Genomic DNA, 16978 nt, shown 5'->3' on the forward strand with positions numbered 1-16978 from the left:
CTTCTATAGAAAGTGTTGCTTTGTCTTGCAGTATTAGTGTAGTTCATCAGGCACAGTGTAAAAACAAAGAATGATAGATTTATGGATTATTCAATACCCGATCCATTTTAAATTATAGCATTTAATTTGGATTCTGATTTTACTTTCTTGACATGCAGAATAGTGGTGGCGCTGTATCAGTATTTAGTATGTTAATTCTTACTGTCTAATGTAACAAGCTGCGGTATTAGAGATTAGTTATGTAGTAAATGTACTGTATGCTCTGTTTGTGGTATTGTTAAAGAAATCGAAAACTTTTTAAGATTGTCTGACTGAAATTTTATCTTTTATAACACTGATATTTATAGGTTATTTCACTGGAGGGCGATATCACGAATAGACTCAAGCAAAAGTATGAAATACGTTTTTTTCTGCAATCAATGTCGAAGATAGATTAGTTTGCATAAAAATGTGTTATCTGTGACGTCAGATAATGATATTAAGATACTGCGTGTAGAAAACATATATATCGTCAATGTTATTTGCAGATTTGAAAAGCAAATTCGTTATAATGGTATAAAAAAAATAGGCATAACATTATGCACGGTAGCGAATCTTGTAGTACGTTTGTCAGCAACTGAGATTCATATCACCATATATACAACGAATATGCATTTTGATCCTTGCATGTACGCTACAAAACAGCAGCACAAATATTTTGTCTTTCTGGATGGTTTATTTTAATTTTTGATATGTTTTTAGTAGCCTTCGTCCTCCTTTTTCAGTTTATCAACCATGAGCTTTGGCTCGAGGTTATACTTCCGAAGCATTATTTTAAAGTTATCTTCTCTTCCATATTATCTCTTAAAGATTATATATCAAAATTGTCAATTATGTTAATAACATGAAAACTTGTCTTTAAGCTAATTAAAGTATTTTTTTAAACTTTTCATGTTTTACAGCATATGAACAAAAGTGATAAAGATATTGTAGTGACCGAGCTGTTTATGTCACGTCGTAATGGAGAGTAAACAACGTCATGATTCACTAGCGTCCAGCGTCAGTACCAGCGAAACTGATCTCCTCAGCGACATGATCCCATATCGATGTCCAAAGTGTGGAAATCAGCGCAAATTCGCTGCTCTGAGAAACTTGAAACACCATCTTGATGAAGAGCATTCGTTTAAAATGGGCTGTGTGAAACCTCGCTCCAGGAATAAGGTGTTTAATCACAGGATGGTTACCGAGAAACCGAAGGTAACCACAGGGAAATATATTAAAACTAAATATGGTGGAACATTTTCTCCAAGATCATCAGACTCTGATGAAAATTATGGATCAATGTTGAAGTATTATGAAGATGAGGCGAAAATTCTTGAAAGGAAAGTAAAAATGGCAAAAGAAACAGAAATAAAAAACAAACTTAATAGAAACATAATGCCGAACTCAAAGAAACATCATCCCCCTGATATTTCATCTGCAAGGGGAGATAACCTTAAGGAAAGTTTCGCGAATGTAAATAACCAGTTGCTAAGGTCACGACACAAAGAGTGGAAGGCCTCAGAAGCCCGTTATCAGACTGAGGACGTCATACAAGGTGTCGAGAAAGCGGCCGAGAACAGGTGCCTCGACCAACAGGTCGTCATCCGTGACCTTGTCAATGACCTTAGACAGAAAGAAGGTCAATTGAACCGTGCTAACACTGACCTTGACAAAGTACGACGTGAGAGAGAGGCTCTGATGTTGGAGGTTGAAGATCTGTTTTCTGAGGCAAATACGGGAAATACTGTCTTGCGGGAGGAGCTCGGAAGACGGGAACACATGTTAGGTGACATGAACAGACAGCTTGATACATTAAGAGCCAGGGCACGACATGACCTTGATCGCAAAGAGGATGAATTGGTCGCAGCTGAGAGTCGAGTGGAAGGTCTTGAGAAGGAAAGAGAGCACTTGGTTCAGGGAACAAACGCACTGTTAGAAAAGGCTGATAAAGACCGTGCTGCTTTACAGCACACCGTTCAGACAAAGGAAAGACAACTCCGACATGTCAATAAGGATCTCGAAAAACTCAAGTAAGTTTGAAAATTGTATGGACATTTTTACATTTCTAAACTTGGATTGATTGGATATTTTATTTATTATCACAGACAATAGGGAGCTTATAACTACTTTACTGCAAGAAACTTCGTACAAGTATTTTGATTATACACATATTATAGGGCCAAATGATTAATCATAGGATTGAATATATCTTGAAACTTTAAACTTGAGTCACGAAAATGTCCATCGCATTCTGCAGCGTAGTGAATTAGCTCCCATGCCAATATGCAGTTGGTCCGTGATCGAATCCTCGTAGTGACGACGATTTTGTAAAAAAATATGGATATGTTTCTATGTAAGTAACTCTTTTATATAGTATACGGAGAAGGAATTTCAAATCCGAAAAATACCAAACAATTTCGAACATTTCTGTGTTGGAAATACAACACAGTGCGCTTGGACACTCCATCTTAAAGAGAGAGCATCGACATAGAAAGAAAAAGATATATATATGATACTTTCTACACATCAGGAGAGGTTAACACATACCTACTTTAACTTACTATTAGGCCATTGACAGTGACTTCTTCCCATTATCAACCTGGGCCATCCTATAATAAATTGACAGAATTATCACTCAGATTACAAGATCCGTTAATTCGTTAAATCAATTTGCTGCAATACTGCAAAACGTTTTTCTTTCTTTTTGATATTAAAAAACGAGTTCGGTTCAAAAGTTGATTTTATGCAATATGCATGCATATAGGAATTCTATACATTAAATTGTATAACGCGTCCTTAATTTGTTTTACTAAAGTTCAAGTTCATAATCAATTAAGTAAGGAATAACATTAAAATTAAATAATTTAATGAATAATCTTACCATTAAAGAATTTCCCTCAGAAAGATCAAAATTTAAGGAGTTAACCTATTATTATTGTCTTTTCATTTTTTTTTTAGAATGGAGCAGGGTGACTTGGTCCAGGAAAGCATTCATCTGTACGAAAAAGCCAACGAAGGGACGGCTAAACTGAAGCACCTCGTACAAGCAAAAGACAACCAACTCCAAGAAGCTTATCATGAACTTGAGGGTATGAATAAGGTCCACGAAAAACTAATTTGGCAGTCCAAGGCACTCACAGAACAAGCAGATAGCAACAACCAAACACTCACAGAAATGCTGCAAAGCAAGGAAGAGGAATTGGAGAGTGCCAAACAAAACCTTTCCAAGCTCAAAGAAAGCAATATGGCCGCTTTTCATGTTGTTTTGGCTGACAAGGAGGCAGAGCTAGCACAGGCAAGAAATGAACTGACCAAGGTCAAGGCTGAAAAGGATACCATTTTAGAGAGTGTCAATGACCTGACACAGAAAGCCAGTAATCAAGGTAACACGATGGCTGGCCTGCAGAATCTGGTACAGGAAAAGGAGCAGAAACTTCAAGAGAAAGAGAGGTATGTTCCACATAGTGAAGGCATCTGGTCACACGTACTGACTAAGTTAGGTGATTTATCTTTAATTCAGTCAATGAAGCACTAAGTAATTGAAATTTTAAGAAATTGAATACAACTAAATTGATGTCAAATTTGGACATCTCTTGCAGAGACATTGATTCCTTGAAGAGGTTTCTGAGTTCAGCTGCCGAGAAGGAGGTTGTCGCTCGGAGTAAACTTGAGAAGTTCATCAGTGGCCTGATAAATCGAGCCGATAAGGCCGAAAGTGAGCTTCACAAACTTAAAACTAGGTCAGTGTCCGAGGTTGACCTTTCGAGGTCCCACACGCTCGGTGATGTGTCTGACGCTATGGAGTCGGACCTTGATGGTCAGTGGTCATCTCAGCAAAGTCGGAAGGTCAGGGCAAGGTCACAGGATTCAAGGTTGAAATCAGCTGACTACAGCAAAGTATGTGCACAAGGCTTTATCAAATATGTTACAGAAAATATGTCGTTTTTCCCTTCTCTAAATCAGAAAAGTGCCGTATTTAAAGCAATTAAATGTCTTGAAATCGTGTTCTTGTTTCCATTTAGTTGAGTGGTAGACGACTTTCTCCCTTTAAGCATTTAAGTATTTTCTTTCAAATAAATTAATGCACTTAGTTTTACAAACAAATAAATAATGTTAAAGCAGAAAAGAATTGTTCCCAAACCGTGAAAAAGATTTTGAATCTTTAAAATAAGCATTTATGAATGTAATTGAGTACTTTGCTTTCAATGCAGTTATCTTCAAGGCCTGATTCGACAGATCGTCATACCCTTGATGTTACTCAGGAAAGGTAAGGCCTATGATGTTTTTAACAAGCAACATCATTACTTTTATCCTAACATCTACTCTGTAATGCAGTGAAAAGTGCCATATTGTTAAGTAATATAGCAATATGTAGCATTTAAGTACATGTTACATCACCCAAGTTTGTATCAATCTAAATATAATAATACCATATCATAGACTTAAAGATAGTAAAGTGGCGTTACACTGAATACAATATACACGATGTCAGGAAGGCGACATTGAAGACTGAACGACGATTGGAAAAAATCGTTCTTTTAAAAATATTTGCAGAAAGGGTATAATTTGCAGGTTTCTCTTTATCCTGTATTTCTACACGTGTTCCGGAATGCTTTAGATATGATTGTTTTTACCTTTTACCTTTAGTTCTACTCTCGAATGAAAGAAATGGCCATATGGTTCAGTGAAAATACTTTCTTTTGAAATCCGCATCAACATACTAAATCATAAAATTATTTTTTGTTTCTCAAGCGATTATCTCAGTAGCAAGCAAAGGTAATTATAGGATTACATTCAGAATGTCCTCTACCTTGGTCAAGATGTCCAACGATTTACTTGTAACAGTTAAAGATGCACAGTAAGCAACATGCATCAAAAGAGACTAAAATTGTGTAGGTTATTGGGTGATGTCAAGCTAGGGGGTGTTCTCGAGTGTCTATTCGTGTAAGAACACTGAAGCGCATTGCCAGTTATAAAGATATTTTATATAAAGTTTGAAAGTTTTCACAAAGGACAAGATAATAAAATATTCCCGCGTTTCGAAGTAATAGCGGGAATTATTTGTCTTGTCGGTACGTATTAGTCAGGGGTGGAATAATGGGTGGACACAGTAAGATCTGGTCAGCCAATCAGAGTGTTGGTACGTACATTGTCATTGGGGTGTGATGGTACGCGGGTAGGTACGACACTCTACTGCACACGACAGGCTAGTGAGGCAAACGTACAGATATGTTTGTTGTTTTCTGACGTAGTATATACATATACATACACATATATACATATACTTCGACCATAAACAAGTGCAGTTCATTTTTTCATTTTTTTCATTTTCAGTTGTGTCAAATAAATATGATGATAATATTATGCATATGTATGCGTTTGTATGAGAAATATGGTAATGGCCGAAATAGCAATAGAATTGGCATAACGAAGCCTGTCATTTGGATTGAACTATAAAACAAAATATACTTGTTAACGGCTATTGACATCAACATGAAATTAATATTCTTCAACTGTATTTCAGGCCAGGCCCAAATGCAGTCAGCATAGATACAAGTAAACCTCGTTCTGGCGAAAACGTGAAACCATGGCAAAAGATTTTGCGAAAGAATTGTTTGAGTGATACAAACAGCACCGACGACTCTGAGCTGGAAAGTTTGAATTCTGAACTAGAAGTCAACCTAAGTGTTGTTTCGGACAGACATCAGAACTTTCACTCCAGACAACATGATAACCTGCATGCAAAGAAAAGACATCTCAAAAAGACTGCGTCTCTTGACAAAGCCTTGTTATCACAGGAACAAAACACAGAAGTAGACCAATCAAATCATCTGTCTCATTTAACAAGGCCAATAAAGCATCGAGATGATAACAATATTCGAAGTTCTGTTACAGTAGATCATTCAGGTTCCCAAGACGGCTCTGTACCAAATAAGTTTGAGACTATGGCAGCTAAGAGAAATCATGGTGTTTTTCATTTTGGCCAGACCAATAATGATAGTGGTGTTAGCCATAACCCGTTGGGAGTTTCATTTCCCCGTCATGGTAACCAGAATTTATCACACAACGTTTTACATTCCAACAAACCAACCAAGACGAATACAAGGATTTTAAATCAATTTCCTCCACAAACACAACTAAATCAAACTATACCCTTTTCTGAGTATGCAACGTCACAGACTATCAATGCCAAACCGCAGCATATAACAAGATCAACTTTAGTTACGAACGTGCCTGACCAGACAACCATCGCCATGGTTCATCCCCCTCCACAACAAATGGTTCCGGGAAGGGTGTCCACACGGAGAAACTTTGCACCGAGAACTAAGAGTGAATCTGATTTAAAACAAACAATTAACGCAGAACGAAGTCATCAGTTAAATCAACAGCTGATGGACTCTTATTTAACCGAACAGCCCCTTGACTCAAACTTTCAGGAATATCACCAACATTACCCCGAGCAATCCTTTCCCCAAACAGTACCTCAGACTCGGAATGTCTCGGTGCCTCAGAACCGACATAGAGATATACCAAGTTACAACACAGATGTATCATCCTCACAAAGGTTCCAAATTCGACCATTCCAACTTGCAAAAGGTCAGGAATATCAAGAGGCGGATGTTTCATACTCACAAAGATACCCCATTGGACCATTCACACAGGTCAAAGGTCAAGGACATCTAGAGACAGATGTTTCATCCTCACAAAGGAACCCCATTGGACCATTCACGCAGGTCAAAGATCAAAACTGTCTGGAGACAGATATTTCATCCTCACAAAGGTTTCCTTTAGCCCCAATATCTAGAGAGAAAATTGTACTTCCAAGAAGTATATTGTCCCCTGAAAGACGGGAATTAATAAATAATAATGTACCATTAGAAAATTTGTCGAACAGACCTTCAGAAGATATAAGGCATTCAAGTGACATTCAAGTAAAACAGGGTCACTTGGTAAGGCCAAACAGCATGCATGGAACCCAAAGTAATGTTACAGGACCAAATGAATTCCAACCAGGACAAGGTCATTCAGTAGGACGTGATCGAGTTCAGCTAGGTCAGAGTCATTATGTTAGAACAGACGGAGCTCAGCAAACGCAAGGTCATTTGGCAATATCAAATACTGTTCAACAAAGCCAAAGTAAATTGGTTAACAATGAATGTCCAATAATGGGACAGCCCAATGGTTATAAAGGTCGTCAACAGGACGCTCGTGTTATGTACATTCCGGTTGACTCGAAGACCGGTCGGCCAGTGTATTTAACAGGTCAACCTAACGCTCCTCTATATGGGACACCAGGAATTCCTCAGACACCAGGAGTACCAACTAATTATGAAGATGGAGCAATAGGAATTCCTTCACAAGGAGATCAAGCGAAGAGAGGCGGAATGACGGTCAACCCTCAACTTGCACATTCTTCATATGCAACAAGAGACATAGCTCCATCCACAAGACATCAGGACCAATCACAGGTGGAGATGCTACATAGCATTATCTACAGATAGCTTGCTTTTATTCCACCCATTTAACCATCTAGCTTTAGTTTTTCTTGGGTAAGCTCATGATTCCTTTTTTGTTGGTTTTTGTTTTATTCTACTAAATAAAAACGCTTTCCGGGTACAATAACGAAATACACATAATTTAGATGTATTAATCACAGAAAAGAACAGCAATCCCCTAGAAATAGAATGATTACAGTTCTAAGTAAATTACCATATAGATTTCTAAGTAAACAATATTTCAGTAATGCAATTTTTGGAAACAAACTTGTTAATTGAAAAGTAACCTCGATAAATACATAGCTATTCAATATAGATATACATTGTCGGGTAGTTATAAATCTTATGTTACGTTTTAGATCCATATTGTAATTGTAATATTAACTAGGGTAATATAAAATTGCATGTATGTTGTCGTTGTAAGTATAGCTTTACTACAATTAAACTATACAATTACGGACCATCCAAAGTTTTATTTTCATTTGCTTAAGTCTGATAAGTATATTGCTCAGACCATGGCTGTATATAAGAGATGAATCAAAACGTAAGTCCACAACGGTTCTATTAAGGCAATTTGAATATGATCAAACTCCTTACTGAAATTTGACTCAGTTTCAATCAAAGAATGACATGGTAAATTATAGTGTGTAACAGCTATTTCTATTCTTAGAAAAGTGTCTGTTAAATATTAAAATACGTATAACATGACGTCTCACCTCCAATCAGAGTTCTTTATTCGCAGTAGGCAAATTCTATCCCTAGAACGAGTTCAGCTAGAAACTAACAGTCTGAGTAACTTGAACTACCCTGTCTAAATAATAGCAACAACTGTCTTTAGCACTTGTCTAGTGCTTTGAATGTTGTCTGTAACATATATACGGAGTCGCTACATTTACCTATTTGGACATATGTATCTGTAGGTAGTTTACACACTGATTTACGGTTAAAAGTGTCAGGGGTGTTTTAAAGTGTATTTATCTGAATCTATGTTTCGTTTTAAAAACAAACATACCTTGCAACGAATCAAAAATATCCAGAAATTAATATAGCAAACGTATATGAATGTTATTGAGCAAGACGGCTAAATAATGGAAAGAAATAGCAATGTGTTATAAAATGTACCTAAATATCTTTGTGTTGTTTCAAAAGTATTTTTTTTATTATTCGTTATTGTATTAAAAGGAAATCCTATATGTTTGTTTTAATACTGGAGACATCCCAAACATGCTGTAATGTTGCCTGGCAGTTGATTTATGTATACTTTATACAGAAGATTACACACACAGATATAACTGAAATAAATAAATGAAAAGTGGTTTCACGGAAATCTAGGAATATTTGTTTGAATAAAATATTTTTGAATGTAGCTTCAATAATAATAAATCCAATTGGAATATCAATCAGTGTATTAAGTAAGTTGCCTTATATTAACAGATTTGTCTCCTTTGGCATGTGCGTAATATTTTTTTCATATCTAACATCATTTTTCATTTCTAACATTTCATTTTCCACTTAAACATATGTTTAATAATGCATATATTTATCGTGCTTACATTTTGAAACAAATGACTGGTTCCTTCGCGTATTTTTAATTATGTCAAAAAGCGAAAATCATCCAAAACTATAAACGTATATAATCCATATCACCGAGCTACGGACGTAAAACCACTCAAACAAAACAATATTATAATTAATGGAGAAAATCGATACAGTTGCATGTTTGTTTAACAACAAGTACTGTACATTACAAGGCGAAACTATTATTTAGAAATATTATATCAGCCGATATCTATTTCATATTTTGAATAGCTTCAAATATGTCAACTTCCGGTTAAATCTTTTATTTTCCTTTATTCGTTATCATTGTATTCACAACCAGTTGTCAATTTTGAAAAGTTCGGCTGCATGCTCTTTTTCACTTGTTGTATTTCTATTTATTTATCGTTTTGATTTTTCTTTCATTTTTATATATGTTGGAAAACACATTGATACTCTCACCATTTTTTCTTAGTATGGTTTCTACATTTATCCTGAAAGTAAAAGAATTGGTTGATAATTTTTAATGTTGTTTTAATCATATTAGTAAAATTGTCATTTCTTGCTCTGATCCAAGAATACAAATCGTATTTTGAAAACTGGGTACGATTACAAAATTATACTTTACTGTATTTTACCTTTGATATGACTTTTATCTAAGAGAAAGGTAAAACACCCTGATATGTATTTATAGATCACGACCTTCATCTACTAAATGTGTTTAAGAAGATGTTTGTTTTGATTCCCAGCCTCGGTTTATCATCGGTAACATTATTATGTTTTGTTGTTTTGATGTATTGGTGTCTCTACAGAACTTTGTTACCAGTCAACCTTCGCCTGTAAATAGAGTAGATGCCGGTAGTGATTATCCCGTTCTGACAACAGAACACAAGTTTATTCCTACTCATCAGACAGCACGAAAAGGTAAATATCCGTTCATATTTTAAAGATTCCATTCCATGTGAGTTTGATAACCTTCACTAATGGTTGAGGGGGTTTTATTCTTAAAAACCCGGTAACAGCATGGGGATTTTTTTTTTATTTGAGCTGAGTTTACCTTAATGCTTTTATCTTGAATATTCCTATTATATTCATAGCCATGACAGTTTTAACATAAAAATCTTAAACTGGAGGAATCGTGTTTTATTGTTTTATGCTATTCTGATCGGATACACCAATTCTTAAGTAGGTATAAAACATATCAATTTTATATAACAAACACTTTCTGAGTTTAATACAGCATATATGCATCATTTGTATTTTGGTGATTCAATGCTAATAAGCATAATGCTATTTTTTGTGAGGGATGTGTTTTTATCAGTGACGGTGTGAGGAGAAACAATTTTGCAAACATTGCTATAGGATTGTTAATCATTATTACGATTTTCACTATGTCGCTATATAAAATAGTCGTTAGTCATATACAGACGAAAACATTAAATGTTCCAGTGCCCTGTGTATTCCATTTAGAGTACTTCTCAGTTGGATTGATTTTGAATCAAATTGTTAATTCCTGTTTCTGCAGAACCAAGTGATAAACTAGGAGTATCAAAGTCCTCTTCCTCCTCCGTCGTCGATGGCAACGGTGACCATGAAAACTCGCTTTCAGATGTTATGTCCCTCGTTGACTATGGTAAGTTTTAATGAATAATTCACAACAGTGACAAGAAATGCAATCTAATTATACATTTGATGCGTAATGGTTATAGTTTGGAATGGCTGACTACATGGAACATAACCTTCAGTCCAGGCGGTCGTGTTCGCCGTTAGATGATTGGATAGTGACACAATTCGGGCACTACAAGAATGTACTAAAATGTGACCCTTAAATGTTTGTAACTATCCACCCAGTGCATTAACGTAAGAGTTACCGTTCAATTTTGATAATATGTTCATAAAAATCGAGTTGTTCGTAATCCATGGCTAGCCAATTTAGTTGTGATAAAGGAGATTCGCTTACAGATGTTCGGCCTTTAAACTGAAAGTAGAATTTTAAAGCAAATTTGTATCAAGTTATTTTATTAATGTTATAGATGAAAAAGCATACCCCGTCTTTATTAAAAGTTAAAGGATTAATTGCATGTAGTGTCCATTAAATCAAAAGCAAAAGGGAAACCGTGATTTATCCTCTTTTTTCCATTTACCACACGCACTGGCAATATTATTTCAAGACTTTTTTTTTCTTAAAAGTTGTCTATGCAACTAAAGCAAATATGAAAAACAAAACCTACATGTATCCCCTTTATTTAATATAATGTATCACAGATATGAACAGTATAAGGTCAAACTCGCAGCAAGAGCTCAATGGTTAAATGTTCATGCACCATACACAAACAAATTGTCTGAAGGTCAGGAGTTCAAAGGTCAAATAAATCATCAATTGACTCGAATTTATGGAGTTGTTTATGAAGAGACTTTTGCTGCGCACTGTGGTAGTTGAAATGATATGCACAGTAATAATGTAACCGCTGATGATATTTTAGTGCTGAGAATCACGTACACGACTACGTTATGTAATGTGTATCACTCGTTTACTTACAGAGGATGACATGGATGAACCTGATGATGTTGAGAGTGCTACCTTTGAACAATTCATGGATGAGAATGGTATTTTATGGGAGTCGTCAGATACTTTTAAGGATCATTTAACCCCTGATTCTCTGAATCAAAGAAAGTCAGGCACTACCCGAAAGATAGATCGAGATAGTCAGGTAGCAAGGGAGTCGGAAGTGGCTCGGCCTCATTTTCAGAGGGTGAGTTTGTCAGGAAGGCTTAATTCGAGCCAAAGAGATCAAGCAAGAAGGTCAAAGAGTGCAGAACCTATCCCATATGATAGACAAGAATGTGGTGTTAGAAACAGGTCAATGTCGCCAAGGGTAAGATTTAGTGACCAACAACAATACTGGCCTTTTTCTGAAGATAATACAAGCCATAGGTCATCCAGTCAAAGGTCAAAGTTTCAAAGGACTGGTAAAAATCATACTCAAAGATCATTGTGTTCACAATCTGAAGAGGAAGTTCTTGAAAGATCATTTTGTTCAGTTATAGAAGATAGACCAAATTTCGAAGAACTTTGGTTAAAGGATGTATCTGTTGGCACGGATACTCCAAGTATAGAGAATTATGTCCCTTTACCCACACGATCGACTAAACTGGCGTTAAGGCAGAAAATGGATGAACAACCAATTTTACCAGAGAAACAAACCACGGGTGGTAGTAGCCCTTGCTTTGTTAAGAAAAAGGATCAAAGCTGTCAGCCTCTCAAAGAATCTTCCACTCAGACATGGCTGCTGGACTGTCCACTCAGTTTAGATGACCTTGGTTCAGTCAGTCAGAGGTCAAGTTTTGTCAGACCTAATAGAGCTTCCAAATCCGATTCAATCAGTTGTGATTCTATGGCCCGTGTTATTCCTCCAGTTAAGAGACTAGAGGGGAAAGAAGCAGACAATGATACTATTGCTGGAAACTCGCATACAACATCTGCGTCAACAAACCGTGCTGCGCAAATGTCACCCTGTCATGCTATTGGTCAAAGGTCTGAAGTGCAAAGTGAAAATATCTCCTCCCACGACACAAGATTCGAAGGCGAGGACTTGATAATTGACCGAAATGTAGACTCAACATTTAATAATGAAGGGAAAGGCTTCCCTTCAAAGACAAAATATGAAGAAAAGAACAAAACCTATCAGTCCCAAGATTCAAGATGCGGAGGAAACAGAGATGACAGGCCATCGAATTTGCTATATATCGACGCTGGTGGAAGGGACCAATCCCTAGACTCTCGAGATATAAATGGCCATTCACCTAACTCAAAATGTAGGAGAGACGACAGAATTGACCAGTCCCCAGACTCAGGATATAGATATGACCAGTCCCAAGAATTAAGACATAGAAATGACCAGTCCCCAGAATTAAGACATAGAAATGACCGGTCCCCAGACACAAGACATAGATATGACCAGTCCCCAAACTCAAGATATCGAAATGACCGGTCCCCAGAATTAAGACATAGAAGTGACCGGCCCCCAGACACAAGATATATATATGACCAGTCCCCAGAATCAAGATATAGAAATGACCAATCCCCGGACACAAGATATAGATATGACCAGTCCTCAGAATCAAAATATAGAAATGACCAGTCCCCACACTCAAAATATAGTAGGGAAGACAGAACTGACCAGTCCCTAGACTCTATCAATAGACATGGCCAGTCCCCAAAATCAAAATGTATAAGAGGGGGACGAAATGACCAGTCAAAACATTCGAGATATACAGAAGACAGAACTGACCAGTTTCCAAATTCAAAATATAGAAATGACCAGTCCCCGAACTCAAAATATAGGAAAGACGAAGATAGTCAGTTTCGGGACTCTAGGTATAATAATGACCACCACCCTGTCAAACATGATAGGTATAGAAAAGATGGCAAAAGATATGACCATTCTCAAACCTTAGAATACAAAACAACTGGCAGGAAAGACTATTCAGATGAGTGCGATGATTCACAAGATGACTGGACAGATCATGATAATAAGAATAGTATTCAACGTGTTCACAAACGAGGAGGATATTATTCAAATACTAATGATGAGGATGATGACATTGATTTGACAGGGAGAGCTAGAAAAAAAGATAGATCATATAATAGAAAATCCCCTTCGAGAAATTCCAGATCTTCAAGTTCAGAATCTGACAGCCACGACAGTGGACATAGGAGGAGGTCAGAAAAGTTTCGACATAAGAAGAGGTCAGATAAATCTAGCAGTTTAGAGAGACAATCCTCCATAAAAGAAGCATCCCAATGCCCACATCAGGACGATTTATCCGCTTCAATAGGAAATTCAGAGAGTTTGAACCCGGAATTGAAACCAATAGCACCGACGGATTATGACCAGCAAAATACTTCTAAAGTGTCTCCAATAGCATCGCCTGACGACGGAGTAAAGATAAATTCGGAGGATTCTAAAGACCTCGATGTATCAATTCAAAATCAGAACAAGGTTATTTCAGAAATGTCCGAACTTAATGCTAATGACAGTTCCGAAAGGGAAACTAAATCTCCTGCGTGTAACACCGCTCAGATTTTAGAAAATTCACCTGACGGGGTGCAGCATGAATCTAAAATCGATGCTACTGACATTCTATTGGTTGCGGGGATTGGCGGCCAGCAGCATCAACCTACCGAAGATACAGAGGCAGAACAAATGGCTCATAGAAAGGATGATCACGTTGTCATGGATACAGACGATCAGTATTCCCTTTACAGCATTGGCAGTTCATCACTATCCCGGACTTCGTCACAAGGTATGTACGCTGTCGAATGGCCTGAAACAATGTTTTTGACTGCATGTAAGCAGTAATAATCCATGTTTGGAGATTAAATCCACTCTTAAACAGAAATTTCCGACGATAGGCATATTTCTTGTTATTAAACTCATCCCTTGTTGCACAGATTCTACCAGTGGTAGTCTAATGTTCGGTATAAGGCTACCCGGAGTTTACCATTGATAGAATAAGCCCGCTCATTGTTGCACATATTTACCATATAATGTTCAGCAATAAGACAAACAGCAATGTCAATGCAGCAATGTTATAGGCAACATTCCTTCTTTACTTTTGAACAGCAACACATTAGCGATTTGACAATTTCTGTCCTACTGATTTCCTTTAAAAGGGGCAATATAATTGCGGGTTGTAGCATTTTCAATGGAAATAAAACCTACGTAGTATGTTTGTGTCATCATTAATATTTCACACTAGAAGTATTGCATATCGCACTCTTATCCGTACCTCTGTTATCTGAGCTGGTAAAAAACAAACACTGCGTCGTTTGTCCGGATAGTAACGGATTAACTGCAGCTCATTAAATGTTGCGACTACATGAATATTTGATATTAGTATGTTGACGAGACAGTGTGTCCTTTACCAGACAAAGATCCGTTGATAGGGATTGAGAGTCAAGTCACTACAATGTTTGTCCGGATGTTCAGTGCTGATCTTCATAAATATAAGTTTTACAGAAAATATTGTATGTTGCGAATAAAAGAGAACATTCAAAGTCAATGTCACAACTTAGGGTAATAGGTGAATCATTGTAATGATCTTCCAGGCTGCAACCTATCATTATGTATTATATAAATTATAATGTATATAAATATTTTATGTTATAATTTTGTAGGTTTGTGTGTTCCGATTTGAGAATGTATATATATTTGAGAAGATTATCACAATGTACAGAGATGGAAGACGTAAATTTCATCTCTATTTAGGGAGAGGAATTATGATATCGGTAACGATATGATATTCAAATGAGGAGGATATACATATGTATGCAACAAGGGCATTTTAGCAATACAATCAAAATATCCGGGAGCTTCTGAATTTCTCAATTGTTTTCCAGAATCCCTGTTAGAGAGTCTTCCGAAATCCAGACGGGAGGCAGTCCGGCAGCGAAGGACGTCCCTTTATCTGGTATTCCGTTACCTTGACACCAAGTCACTGGGGCGTGTCGCGGGTGTGTGTCGCGAATGGAAGAAGGTCAGTCGGCAGTCTGCTCTGTGGAAACGAGTCCACCTCACGCACACAAGATTTACTTCAAAAGTAAGTATTATAACTACTGTAGTTACAAAATGTAAACAGCTTTATCTGTTTAATGTGTGTGGTTGTATCATTTTAGCCTATAACATTTGCAGAAACATCGATATCCGAAAAAAACTATTACTCTTCGGATATTTGGAACACAAATAACTATGTTAAGTAATATTCTTGATAAACAAAGTAAAGGAAAATGTACTTATTATATAAAAATCGTTGGGGAAGGCCAGGTTTTCAGTTATTGGACTAATGAAGTTTCACTCTATATACTTTTGAAAGAATTTTATTTTAAAACCTTTTGCAGTTTATTTACAAAGGATATCATTTAAAAGCAAGCATCACACAATAACAATTCATTCAAAACATTTAAATATGTGCAGACAATTAATTACTGTTCTTTTACAGGACTATGTGGTCATTTTATATACATTTGTTCTGTTTAGATGTACTTAATCTTTGATAACCGTTGATAACTTTGCGTAACTGAAATAGGAATTCTTCCATTTCCCCAGTTTTTAAGATAAATTTTAAGTTGGAAAGAAGATCCCGATCTTAAAAGACAAAATACAAGATGGTACCTTTACAGAAAAAAGTGTAACTTTTCATTTGTAAGCATTGCATTATTTCATATAAAAATTTGTTTTTATCTTATTCGGTGTTCCTCGTTTTCAATTCAATATTCATATTTAAATGATTGATTAAATATTGTTTTATCTCGGGGCACCCACAGTCCTTTGATCCTGAATATATTTTTACATATGTGTTATTTCCAGTAATATACTATTATACAATAACTATGTTAATGATATGATACCAAGGTCAAGGATCAGATGTTAGAATCCTACAGTCATTTATTACTCATCTTAGGAACATTTGATGATAAAGTTGGTACGTTACTATTTCCACAGGCTCTTCAGACCTTGGCCCGTTGGTGTACACAGCTAGAAAGTCTTCATCTGGAAGGTAACAATTTTCACGTCCATACACTTATGTACATAATTATTTATTGTATTTATCAGAAACGTCAATGAATAATATTCGACATACAACATAGCCCAGTACATGGCTAAAGCACGGTCGAAAAATCATAACCTCTTATTACCTTATTTTGGGATTTCTTCATCTTTACATTTAAGAGAAATCTATATTTTGCGATAACCCGGAATTGTCTACCACAACCAGGGGCTACTGAACCTCTGCTACTTACCTAAAACGGTAACAGAAGTGCTCATGTTTGTATATGTCCATCACACAACATTTTGTTTGCAATACTGCAGTCGTTTGACTGCATATTGTTTTCGTTCTTCTCTCCAATTTTTTTTTGATCT

The 16978-nt window shown here is 36.3% G+C and overlaps 1 protein-coding gene across 1 annotated transcript in view; it reads left to right on the plus strand.

The window, feature by feature from the left end:
* The first annotated feature begins 999 nt into the window (after positions 1-999).
* Positions 1000-16978, plus strand: part of LOC110449242 — a 53723-nt gene continuing 37744 nt past the window's right edge. Inside the window, exons 1-10 of the mRNA XM_021495986.1 lie at positions 1000-2051; positions 2980-3471; positions 3621-3918; positions 4233-4288; positions 5546-7490; positions 9866-9977; positions 10579-10686; positions 11595-14360; positions 15457-15656; positions 16559-16613. Coding sequence (XP_021351661.1) covers positions 1000-2051; positions 2980-3471; positions 3621-3918; positions 4233-4288; positions 5546-7490; positions 9866-9977; positions 10579-10686; positions 11595-14360; positions 15457-15656; positions 16559-16613 — 7084 coding nt within the window. The remainder of the gene's footprint in view (positions 2052-2979; positions 3472-3620; positions 3919-4232; positions 4289-5545; positions 7491-9865; positions 9978-10578; positions 10687-11594; positions 14361-15456; positions 15657-16558; positions 16614-16978) is intronic.

This window comes from Mizuhopecten yessoensis, unplaced genomic scaffold (assembly GCF_002113885.1).
Source record: "Mizuhopecten yessoensis strain PY_sf001 unplaced genomic scaffold, ASM211388v2 scaffold4535, whole genome shotgun sequence".
Taxonomy (NCBI): Eukaryota; Metazoa; Mollusca; class Bivalvia; order Pectinida; family Pectinidae; genus Mizuhopecten; species Mizuhopecten yessoensis.